Source organism: Lagopus muta, chromosome 5, assembly GCF_023343835.1.
Source record: "Lagopus muta isolate bLagMut1 chromosome 5, bLagMut1 primary, whole genome shotgun sequence".
Lineage (NCBI taxonomy): Eukaryota > Metazoa > Chordata > Aves > Galliformes > Phasianidae > Lagopus > Lagopus muta.
The window spans coordinates 55,671,154-55,684,654 of NC_064437.1; the positions used below are offsets into that span (position 1 = coordinate 55,671,154).

The window sequence follows — 13,501 nt, forward strand, 5'->3', positions numbered from 1 at the left end:
GCTTGACTAGAATCAAGCCTGAAGCCTTCAAAAAATTAACAGAATCATCCCTTCTTAACTCAGACATCTGAAGAGATAAAAAGTTATCTGGTGCATTCCAAGATTTATACAACAGGTTTAAAAACACAAATGGCAATGACTAGCCCTGCTAATTTGCCTCCATCAGTAAAACTAATCATACAGTCTGTACTCAGTTTGTTTAGTACCTAGTTTGATGAGATAATGTGTTCAGGATGAGCCCACATTTTTCTGAATAGTGAGAAAGAAGAAAATAGAGAATGGGAGTGCAGGTACAACACTGCTAGCCAGATCCTCATCAAGTGTAAATCAACTTGCCACTAAAGTTACTCTGATTTATGCCTGCTAAGAGACTCCTTTTTTGGCTCTTGTAAACCTTTTACATTATGTATATAAATACAATAAATAAAATGCACAGACAAGCTGTAATCAGAGAGTAGAGTTAGAGAGTTATTGATATTCTAGTAGGGAAAACCGAATGCTAAGGTTGCTGTTGATAGATGTTCTCAGACAACCCTCTAACAAGAAGATGGGCTAACACCATACTCTGCTGACATTTTCTCATCTACAGCTGTTGTTGTACCACTCAGCTTCTGCTGGAAAACGTGCCAGAACAAGCATAAGGCTGTTTTCCTATTTGAACTGGAGTAAACAGTTTTTTGTTCAGCCGTTATATCATGACTGATTTAGTACTGTAAGGCTCTAGTATGCAAGAAAGGTGAATACATGAAATCTGTCATAGTAACTAGAGTAATTGACCATGTTCATACTCTCTCAGCCTGCTTCAAAGTCCTCTGACCTGCAATGCTAACAAATGTCTTCTGGCAAAAAACGCAGTGATATGTTCCAAGGTTACTGCTTCAAGCTGCCCACTGTAGTCCCCTGTCAGTGACCTGTGCTTTCTAGAAGAACTGACAAAACAGAGCATGCACTTACAGAATATCAAACATCTTATACTTCTGATGAGCTGGGAACCTCTTGACTCATGAGCAGAAATTTCAGCCCAATGGCTGGTTTGCAAGGGAGGTCACCAACAGCTGAAGTTTGGAAGCCACAGATAGATTTATATTAGCAGTTCTGTTGTTGACTAAATAGAGAAAATTTAAGTTGTCCTGCCTCCCAGCTAAACCAAAATAAGTGCACTCGGATCAGTCACTTGAGCTTGGCTGATGAGCAATAACTTCAGTAACGTGCCTGACTCCTCATCACAGACAGTTTCATCTACCTATGTTTTAGTTTCCACCTTAAGATCTATACTAACCGTACTAATTTGGTAAGCAGTCAAGGAATCTTTTCTGGAATTGTGCTATTGCTGTGCAAAATGTTCTTTACTGGAGGCTAAGAACTCAAATAACACTTTTCAAGGTATTTGCAGTGCTGCACCTTCTCTGCAAAGTGTGAGACAAACGTCCCTCCAAAGCATCACCGGGATATAGCTCCTTAAACACTGATTAGAGTGGTTTGTCTCAATGACCTCAAATTCCGAAAGCCTTTGTAACATCAATTTTTTTTTCTGCTGAATAAGATGCTGTCCTATTAGAATGTTTCATTCTCATTTAACTTGTCATGAGAAACAGAAAGTTTCATGTCCCCAGCCTTGCCACTGTGTTCAGGTAAGTGAAGCTGAGAGGAGAAATAATAACAGAGAGCACAAATGATAAAAAAAATAGAGATAATAAATTCTTTGACTTTTACTAATTTTGCATATCCCAAAATGGAAAGAACTTTAAAACTTTATGATTTCTATCATAACTGTTTCTTTTCAAAATTCATCTTCCAAAAAAATTCTCTTTCATGCTGAATTTCAATGAATTAAAAAACTGATTACTTACAGTTACTTTTTCTGACAGTTTCTAAGTTTCCAATGAGAAACACACATTTTAAGTAACACCATTGAATTTGAAGGTACAGTTCAGGGGAGAATTTGATCCTCTTTTAAAGGAATTAACTGACTGCATCATTAACGCTAACATATTGGAAATGGCACAAACCTGCTTGTTATGTTGCAATAAAGTTGCTACTACAGAGGAAACAATATGAAATGACAATGACAGGGTTCATGGCAGCCAGGCTTTTGTTGTGATGCCTGAGGCAGTCCAGTGCTGTGGAAAAGAAATCCATGGAGAAAGGTCTGCAAAGGCAGGGGAGCTGAAAGAGAAAGCTTGAGGAAGCATGAGTAAGAGGAGGAAAGGACAGCTGGTGGCTTCAGGTGCCGGAGAGAATTCATAGCCAATTAGAACAACCTGGCATTGCAGGTAAAGGTAGTTGCTGGAATGGAGAAAAGCACTTTGAGAGGCAAAGCAAAGAGGGAGAACAGCTGATGAAAGTGAAGGACAATGACAGGTAGTAACAGTGAATAATACATTTAGGTTGGTAAAAGGCTTCTAATGCAAGAGAAATTAGGTGTTTTCAAAGGTAGTACCTAAGGCAGAGTATCCCTGGTCAATTGAAATGGTTGCTATGTTCAAGGAGATACTACAATGATTACTGTGTGAAACAAGTAGATAGACTCTGTGACACTGGAATCTCTCTTTTATAAACAAAAATCACATAGGAAAAAAAAGAATTCTATTTCAATTACTTTTTATCACACATTCCTCTTTACTATATTCTCAGCTCTTTTCACAGGCTCTTAATCCCACCTTTTTACCCTGCTGGAAAGACTTCTCTTCTGACAGACATGCCTTAGACGAGTGAACCACTAAAAACTCAGATCTCCATCATGGTGTATTTACAAGCATTTAAGGACAGTTCAGAATACCAGTCTTTGGAAGATGAAGTACTTACGACCATCCACTGTCTTTGCCTCCAGGTGCACAAGATCTGGCTCTCTACTGGACACCATCATAGACCTGCAAGAGGCATATTGATTCAAATATGTTAAAACAAATACCTTGGGTGATGTCTGAGACATTCATTTCACATGTTTCTGTTCAGCTGGATCCAAACTCACACTCACAATTAAAGCTGTTCATTTTTAAACAATTTTGGAGTTTCAGCTAAAATAAACTTGAGAATTTGAAAAACATTCAACTCTTCAGTGAATTGATACCATTACACTTGTGAGTTCTTCATTTCTTGAGTTCTTTATTTCTTTATTTTCAATTCTATTCCCCATTTGGAGACTTGTTTCTCTTTGCATTGGCATCTGACCTTCTGATGCATCCTCTGGTTTGTTTGGTAGGTTATATTTCATCTCAGGGTGAGATACAGCATACTTGGATTGATGTGATAATAGCGTTTGCCAGCATACTAATTATAGCTGTTCCTTTATATTGGACATTTTACGCACACTTGCTTAATTGACACTCTTAATGATCAATATTCACATTCATTAATTAAGAAATCTTAAAAAACTCATTTCATTCATAAAAAACACATTTTATCATTTCTGATCTAATAAAAACAGTGTTCCATTAAAAAAAGAAATGTTAGATTGGCTCATAAAGTGACTGTTCACTCTGAATTAACAAGAAACAACAAAGACATTGAGCAAATAAGGAGATTCTGAACTCAGGCTTTGCTTTCTTTATCAAGGTTCTTCTCGACCAGCACCACTGACCTTGACAACTTGCTGGTAGATGTACAAATTATATAGCCCAAATGGCCACTACTTTGATGCACAGCCAGAATTTTTGCATTACTGGCTGCAAGTATGTAACATTTCCATCATAAAGTACCCTCAGCAGCAACTCTGAAAATCAGTCTTGTATCTGGTCTTGTCCCTGTCAGCCAAGGGATCATCCCAGATTAAGGCTAAGGGTTCAACGGTCAGTTCCATGTTAGCTGCTTGACCCCCAAGCTAATAGATGCATGAGGGAAGAGAAAGATTCGTTTCCATTGATAGACAAATTAGGTGCTGCTCTGTTCAAAGCCTCATTATTTTTCAGGAAATCAAAAGTGAAATTCAAACAGTGATTTAAACCTTAATTCAGTTCCCACTGACTGCAATCACAGGCAGCTCCAGCCGTTAATCATCATGCACATTAACCAATAACCATTATAAAAATGTTAACAATAACAAGAGTATTTGTGTCCTGATTAATCCCTAGCTTCACTGGCAAAACGTGTAACAATTCTTTAGCTAGAAAAGCTTTGGATTTTGTTTTGTTCGGGTACTGGAAAGATTCAGAAAAGTCTCTGAGCCAGCAAGGATTTCACCTTGTTTTTATTTTCAAAAGCCCTTATGGCAAGCTCTTCTTCTCCTAAGCATTCAATCTATATTTAAAATCCCTACTTCTTGATGACTGACACAAGGTGGGTGGGAAAGGAGTACATTCCTAGGGTATTTTTCCTTTACCTGCCATCATCAGAGAATTAGGGTCAAAACGCTAGGACTGTTATTTAAAATTCAGTTCAGGATGGATAGATGCAGGTGAAAAACAGCCCTAAAAATGCATAAGGATTAAGCTTATAATTTGGCTTATCTCCTTTTTATCCTTGCTTATTTATTAGGCTTTAAGCACATCTGGAACTGGGCTATTCCAGAAAATACTGTTCAGCACTCCTCCTCCTGACCCAACAAAGCCCCAGTGGGGATTGAGCTCTTCAAAAAAGAAAGGATTGTATTTCATGGACTTGAATACTTTGTCTCTTTGGAGACGTGCAACAATGATATTCATTCAGCAAAGACCTTGTTGCCCTGATTAAACCCTGTGAGCCTACAGTCAGGTGCTTTAAGAGTTTCCTCCCCTTTTCTGACCCCAAGAAATACCTCTATTGCATCTTTTATTGTGAAGACAGCAAAAAAATGAATAAGATATGTCGCACTGACAGATGGAAAGTGATTGTCATTGCTGTTTCCACTTCTGAAATGAGCCATAATTTACATCAAACTCTTAAATGTCTTAATGGTAGAATATAAATATCTAAAACCACCAAGCCCAGAAAGTTAAAAGCGTTAGTGACCTGCGTACTACTTCACCTCATGCTAGGACAGCCAGAATTACGATTGCAGAAGCTTCAGCTTCAGGCAGAATTAAGTCATCAATTATCCCAAGGATGGACAGGACAAGGATGGCTAAAATATGACTCATGATAAACATTATTTTTTACTCAAGGGCTTCAATTTTTAATTTTGATGTTGCCTAGCTCCCTACAAATCAGAAGTGGAATGAGAGACTAAGAAGCAAGCCATGGCCCAGGGAAGCTACGGCAGTTTCTTAAGTCAAGCAAGACGTGAGGTGGAGATAAGAATTATATCAAGGTCTCCTTACCTGTTACCTGACAGAATACACACTCCATTGCTTTGATATAACTGGCCTAATTTACTTGTGGCAGCATAAGGTCACACAGTCTGACCTATGCATGATAACACGGGCCTGACAATAATGATAACAAAGTATAATCATTTGCAAAGGATAGGTGAATTACAAATACATATCTTCTCAAGTCAGTGTTAGCTGTACACAGTTGGCATCACATCTAGATTCTGCTGAGAGACTATTGCTCAGAAAATGGTAAATGTCACTTTTTCTCATATCATGCTGTCTTATTCCATGGTAGTTCTATGATATTTCTCTATATATCCCTTTATTCTACCTGAAAAATCACTTCAAGTAATATGCACTGTACCCTGTTACACTGTACAGATCTCTGAGCTAGCCACACTCAAATGTTTTTGTAGGCAGTGAGGAAAAAGAGGCAGTTTTGCATAGTGGTTCATCTGAACTGTCTTACGAGTTCATTTCACAACAAGACAAACTATCTCTGAATGGATTGTTTCTTACTATTGAATATAACATGTCTGGATACCTACACTACAGACATCCACATGATCAAATAAGTGTCTCAGAAAAGATGGTGTGGCAGACCTGGAGAATGTTTATTAACTAAATTTTAAAAATTGAAGCGGAGTAGCATGGGCTGTAAGTAAAGAGAACAGACAAAAGGGATCGTTGGTAGGTGAGAACAACAGACTTCTAAAAGCCTGCGTATCATTAAGTAATGGTGTTAAGCCCATGATATAGGTACGAAATACAACGAATAAACTTAATTTATTATAAGGAAATTCCAGCCCTGATTGATGACTGGATATGAAAATTCTTCTACCAAAAATCACATGATCAATAAATACAAACTTATACATGGAAAAAGAGAACTACACGCCCTAGATAACTCCAAAGCCTCAAAGTTGGAGTCTATAACTTGAGGTGAGTGCCCATTCTACTTCAGTATCTTTTGTCAGTACAACCAAATCAACACACATTTCACAAATTAAAGAAGGAAAAGTGCTGTGGATTTAACAGCCTACAAAACAAACACGCTGCAAAGGACATGGATACAGGTGAGCAACGCTCTACAATCAATCAGTTACTAATTTCCTTTCATATATTTCTCTGAAAATAAACAGCACAAACCTTGCCATGCCCTGTTCTGAGCATCTGCTTTTGTAGCTATGCTGGTAACACTTTGTTCTTCTTCAATTCTGTCCTTTTCTTTCAGCATCCATTCTCAGAGACCTATCAATCACACATACAGCCACAAACCTTTCTTCTCTTTTATTTATGCTTTCATTTCATGATAAAATAATGGCATGCCCCTTGCTCATTCCTTTAATCCTCCCCGAAACTTCAGAATACCAGGGATATGCTAGCAACACCTTCTGCTGAGCAGTATCTATTGTATTTTTCCAATTATATTTTTAGTGGTTTGTTGGTATAACTGTCTGGATGTTTTGGGGAGGGCAGAAAAAGAGAAAAAAAAGAGAAAAAGAGAGAAGATTTAAAAGCCAAAAGGAATGTAAGTTGCCCCATTGTCTTTACAAAAGATGCTCACATTATATGCATCATGTAATGCTCCCCCAGTCCTATTACAAAGTTGCTTCCTAAAATTTTAATTCCCTTCATGCTTGCTAAGTAGTCATCTACTCTTGAGAGCTTCACAGATCAATACCAGTGCTTGTAGCACTGAATGCAGATTCTACATCCAACCATGAGAAGCAGCACAAGGAGAAGACCCAGAATCATCTTCTGATTTAGAAAAAGACTGAAAATAAAAAAGCAGTCTGGCAGTGCACATGGCTAGCTGGCACATTTCTGTAGTGACTTAACTCTTGCCATCTCTCTGTCTGACTTCTCACTAAAATCTTAGTTCCAAAGCCTACCAGATCTCCAGAGTCACAGAAACTGCCTAGAGAGTTTGTGGTGTTTTCTCCCTGGAAGTCTTTGAAAGCCATCGGGACCTGGTCCTGGGCAAACTGCTCTGGGTGGCCATTCATTAGCAGAGAACTGGAACATAGGGATCCAGAGGTCCCTTCCAACCTAAACTATTCCATGATCCTAGGAAATACAATAAAGACCTTTTTATCCTGCATTTCTATTTCCTCTAGCCTTTTATTTACTTTTATTGGAAAAAGCAATTATTTACGTATATTAGGAAAAGATGAAACTTATAAGGCCATCAGACCACTCAGAACTGCAGAAGGGCATCACTGTGAGGATAGCAAAAATTTGCACATGGGGCATTTTTAATTTCAAATTACCAATTTTCACAAAAAAGAACTCAAAGCACTGGACTTTAGACTTTTAATCTCGTGGACTTGTGTGTACTGAAAAGTAGCTTCAGATGCATATGATATTGGATGCTCGAGTTCAGACAGAGCAACATCATATCTGAGACAATATGCACAATAAATTCAATGGAAAAATTTTCATATATAATTCATATGAAAAATGCCCACAGTAGCCAAGATCACTGGTAACTTAAGCTAAGCAATTTGAGACTTTTTTAGAGAAGCTGCAAAAAAGGAAGGAAAAAGGCCTAGAATGAAAGGCTAGAACAGAAATTCTATCACCTTTGCACAACCAGAACCACTCATAAAAGTGCAAATGTGGCTCATTCTTCTTATGGGGACTGAGATCTTATACAAATTTCTACCATGTCAGAAGAAATGAACAAGCACAGAATCAGGACTAATCAGGACTTTATGACTATCCCTCACTGTCTCTTGAAGAAAAAACAAAAAGTATGATTTGTTCATGCAGCAAAGGATGGTAGATAGCTGACAAATATCAGCATAACTCTACTAAAGCACATAGCATGGAAAACCCAGTTTAATCCCCGTGTCATTAAAAATACTTATTTGCCTATGTACCTTCACTTCCCCTCTTGCCAACTTGTCCTGATCCCATTTCTGGCTGTTGGAGAACATGCTCTCAGAGATCTTAGTGCCAAAGTTGTCTTAGGAACATAAATATTCTATCAAGCTTTATCCTGTCACAATAGAGTCATAAAGTTGCACTGTTCAGCACATGATAATGGCTTTGTAATTCAATTATTGGTAGAATTTGCCTTCAGGGATTTGTCTTCCTTTAGCCTCAGCGCTTGTATGAATCCCTTATCATAAATCTTGCCAGTGCAAAACCAGCTCCCTCACTGCCTCTGGGACACATGCTGTCACTTCATGTTAAAAAATTTGACAGCTTATTCCAAATTGTTGAATGGCAGGTTTTTGTTTTTAAGGCCAGAGTGCAAACAGCAACATCAGATGATGTTTGTACAGTCCTTGGTAGCATCAACTTTACTAGTTCCACTGAAGCTCTAAATCTTAATTGCCATTCATAAAAATAGTAACATGGAGTCCTGAACAGAGAGCTTTCTGTCCAAAGATACTTGACAATCAACCTTTAAGTAACCTTCCCTGCATGCAACTGATTTGCTCAAGATAGATGGAAAAGTACGAGATGAGTAGAACAAGTCAGAAAAAGGGGTTTAGGAAAATTTTTGGCCTCAGCTTTGCAGATAAACTCCTCTGATTAGTCAAGAGCACAGAGACCTCGCTGATTTGACCAAGATCACAAAGTTGTTATGTGGCACAGATAAAAATAGTGCAGAATCCTTCAGGCTCCTTTTTCTTTGACTACAAAATTCACTCCATGAGGACTTTGCTGATACTCTGTTCCTTTTTCACTCAATGAAAAAAACTCCCCAGGGAGTTTAGCAAGGCAGTGCATTCTCATGGTTTCTTTACTCCCTATTATGTGGTGTTTTACAGATTTTACTATTTCTTGAATATTCTCTAAAGAATGGTTTCTACTTTCACATCTCTTAACCATTTTACTCTCCTGATTTGTTTTAGAAACAAAGTGCTAGACTCCAGACAGATGTAAATCAGCACGTTATTTCTTTACACTTGGCCAATAAATTCCCCCCAGTTATCATCTAATTAGATTTTCCCTTCTATACCTCTGCACTATTCTGCCATCATCATCCAATTAGATGAAATGCTCCAATTTGGGCAATTCAACTTGCAGCCATTGGGCCAAATCCATCCTATGGTTCTTGACTTCATCACCTTTTCTCTAGAGGGGATGGGAAATAATAGTGCAGTGAATAAAGCACAACCAGGTAGACACTTTCCACTTGAGCCATTCTGATCAGGAAAACCAGATATCTGTTGCTGTTAACACTAAAATAATATTTTATTTTTTTGCTGGTACAGCCTAATAGGATCACAGCTTCCCACTGTACAAAGACGCATCTCTGGTGTCTGGTAGTGCTGTGGCCCAGTCAGGATGCTCTGGAGGAGGTCAGGAAGTCATTTACAGCAAGTGTCAAGTCAACTCTTCTTAGAGAATATACTTCTCATTAACCATATAACAAAAAACAGCACTGAAATCCTCCTGAAATTGACCCAGACAAATCTGCAGCTACATTCACTACATAATTGTCCTTTCATGTGCTCTCCTTTATAGATGTATCCAGAGCAACCAGCTTCTTAGTCCAGTGCTTGCTGAAAATTGACTTGTTTCAGAGTTATAAGCATTGCAGGCTTATGTTATGAACTCCCCAAACCAGATTTGAAACAGGTATATTAATGCCTGTCAACATCCGTACATCTTCTGTAAGGGAAACATGAAGAACCAGGAAAAAGTTAAAAGTGTATGGAAACCTTCCCTCATTTATGAAGTATCTTTAGATATATATATATACATTTTTTTAAAAAGATAAATTAGTTGAAATCAAATCACACCAACCTGTATATCAATCAGAATAGGCTGGTTCAATCCCAAATGCTTACTCAGATGGAGTATACCTCTTCTCCTCCATCCTCCCTACTTACAACTGAAGAACAAAACTCTAAAGTGAGGAGGGGGCAAACTCAGATAAATGGGTAATGTGTGATGAATTTTAGGATTACATTCAAGGTATTCTTTTACACCTATCTTTGGAGTTCCCACAATAAACAGTCAAGAATTCTTCCCCCCTGCCCCCCCCTCACAAAATAGAACTATGCCAAACTAAGGTTTTGAGACTGAGGAGCTATGTTTTGCTCCAACTTATCCTGAATCGAGTAACAAGTTTTCTCAAGAGACTACTGGGACCAGAGGATCTGATTATTATACATTCAGAGGACCAGAGTTTGACCAGTACCCTGCTGCATGACTTCAGCTAATTTTCTCATTCTTGTCCAAAGAAGAAAGATATGTATTTTGGATGTTAGTTTCTTAAGAACCAAGACTTGTAATAAATCCAAAGATTCTAAATGAGCTTTTAACAGCAACAGAAAGAAGATGCTGCATGCCTTTTTCTTATTTCCTTGCTGATTCACATGGGTCTGGCAGAGCTGTACATATCTGCAAGACAGGAAAAAAATCCTGCTTCCCTGGATAAATCTGAGAGATTTCAGCCTTCACTTGTAGCAAAAAGATAGAGCTCCATGAGGGTCAAAGCATCTGGGAACTATAAGCAGAGGTTTTCATTTAATCCTTTGAAATATCACTGTGGTCTTTGGTGAACATTGCAAACAGAGAATATGCTTTTTTCTTGCACCCTGGCTAGATAGGATATTATGCTGATCTTTCCAGTGAGAAAACTGTATATCTAGGGCAATGAATGGTGACCACGCGCTCTAACATGTTGTTCACCATCAGTAATGTTAATAGCAGCCCAAGGAAAGAGATGTTTGCAAATGCGTTCTTAATTCTTGTACTTGGCAGTATTGCTAACCTGCAGCCCACCTGTATCTTTAGGCTGGCAGCCATGAAACTACCAAAAAATATTAGCAAGCCAGCTACTCAATTCAGATCTCCTGAAACCTGTCATGGGTCCTTCCATGATATGCCTGTCTGGCATGTGCTCATCTCAACAATTTTTAAGCTTTAAAATAATATGTATTTTCCTATTCAATTTTTTAGTATAGTCCAATTCATCAGGTATGGGTTTTGTGTTAGATTAAGCAGATGATTTTCTGGTCAGGCTGTCACAATGCCGTTTGATTGGCATCTTCACTGTCAGCCGTCAGCAGTTGCTCTGCCGTGATTAAAAAGTCTTGTTTAGCAATACGCAGCATCATCTGTAAACAGCCCAGACACTGTGTCATTTAAATGACTTCAGCCCACCTGGGTAGGTGTGCAAATTTCACTAAGCCAAAATTTGACAAGAAAGTGGGGACAGTTTGCCTGGCTTGCTCCAATTGCTTGAATATAATGGAGTTCTTAACAGGGCTTTGACACATTTTTCCCCTTGATTTTCAGTTCTTTTTGCTGCTACAATGAATGCAGTCAGACCTTTTAAAATATATTTTCTAGCCAACTCTTGAAAAGATATATACTGTATAATTCTAGTCTAAAGATTTTCTTTCTTTCCTGTTGCTCATAAAAGAAACACATATACAGTCTTATCTACTCATCTGTCCTCCCAGCTGCTTACGGATTTATCTTTTTCTCCTTTTCAGTGTGTATGCATATCTCTGTATTGTTTGAGTGGAAGGGTTGGTTAACTGTGTTATGTTGGTTTTGGTTTTTTTTTAAATGATCTTTGCATTCATTTTCTCTGCTCTCCCATGCCCAGAAAAACACAAGATGGAGGGGACACACAGCAACACCTTTTCCCAAACTGACGTATCTCCCATAAAGTCATTAGGGAACCATTAATATCATGGGCACGCAATCCTACTGAAAATAAGATGTACAATGATGTATTTTTATTTCCAGTCCAACCTCCATGCTCATGCAAGTACATGAAAATCCCAAGCAGTATTTTTTGTCTGATCATGACAGTCAGATTCTTGAAATACGGAACGATACTTCTCTTGTATTTCTTCCACCTGCTTATCTGTGCGCAGTACACAAACACGAAAAGAAACTAACTGCAGTGATGCATTTAGTGATTATAGCTTTTTATGATTTACTAACTGAATTTTTACCATTGTATGCTTGTAAGACATTTTTATTATTTTACTTTTTTTTTCTCTAAATTTTTCAAGGGTAGGTACTAATTAGACTTAGCTGAGAATCTTTTCAGAAGATGTCTCAATTAAAAAAATATGTTTTGCAGACATTTCAATGAGCATTTTAATCAGTTATTTTATTTTTGTAAGGCCAGCATGATATTTTGATTAAAAAAAATTCTATATTTTAATGAGCAATTTTGCTTGTTGGCTGTAGCAAGCTATACTCACTTTGACTAGGCATTTTGAAGCCACTGGTCATGAATATTTGGATTTGCAAGTTACAAGGTATCACCATTGAGCTTTGACTGGATGACAGGACCACTTCGAGCAGGAAAAAAATAAAGTAGTTCCTAATGTGATTGATCTAGCAATTGTGCTCATGTTTGCATTCACTACAAACCATAGTCTTTGCCAGCAAAATTCCAGGAATGTATGCAGAAAATCAACAAAGATTATAAAAATAAACTCAGAAGCATTTAGATAAAGCATTTATCTAACATCTACTGCATTCTCTTTCCCTAATACTGATCACATTAGTAAGCAACTATGCTAGCAACATTAAACTATATAAACATTAAGTTGTTTACTCGCTGGATTAATATTGCTTGGAATACTCCTTCCTAGCAATTATAGTATTTTCATGCAGCACAGTTCCAGAATAACCAAGCACCATGCCAACTTTCATGAATTTTCCTGTCAAAATAACAAGAACCAATCAAAGAAATAACAAAAAAGTATAAAAAAAAATGTGAATACGGAGCAGAACTGCAGTATCCTTGAGGTGTATGCAGTGTGTATGCTTTAACATTGTCACCAGGCACAGAGTTGAGTGCATTACACTTTATACCTCCGTATACCGCTTCCACATATCTAGATTATGCAGAGAGACACGTGATAAGATACCCTAATTACAGCAATTATTAGAAATGACAATTTTACTACAGCCCTTTACACTAAAGGCTGCCCAACACACTTAATTTTAAGGGTTTATCTGCTCATCTCTTTCTCACACTCCAGATACATTTCTCCATAATCTCTTTCATCACACTTGCAGATGTCAGAGCATTACTCACAGCTGAGGGTAGAAGAATAAAAAGAGGGGATGAGCTCTGAAGGAACAAAGATCCTATTTTCATGTTAATGACCCCTTTTAATGAAATAGATGATGGAAGAACACAAAACACCTGTGAGCTACAGAGCTGTCTCTACATAGAGCTTTTTCTCACAGCTATGCAGTAGGCATCGGCAGATTACTTTAATGATCTTCAGAGGTTTAGATTTCTCTAGAGTGGTAGTAAGAGAGAATGT

General features: G+C 37.8%; 1 protein-coding gene across 3 annotated transcripts in view; it reads right to left on the bottom strand.

Annotated features, from left to right (window-relative positions):
• LOC125693376 (VPS10 domain-containing receptor SorCS1-like) overlaps positions 1 to 13,501 on the bottom strand; it is a 272,191-nt gene that overhangs the window by 78,712 nt on the left and 179,978 nt on the right. For all 3 annotated transcript variants that reach the window (XM_048945241.1, XM_048945240.1, XM_048945239.1), the window contains exon 6: positions 2,806 to 2,870. In XM_048945241.1, coding sequence (XP_048801198.1) covers positions 2,806 to 2,870 — 65 coding nt within the window. The remainder of the gene's footprint in view (positions 1 to 2,805; positions 2,871 to 13,501) is intronic.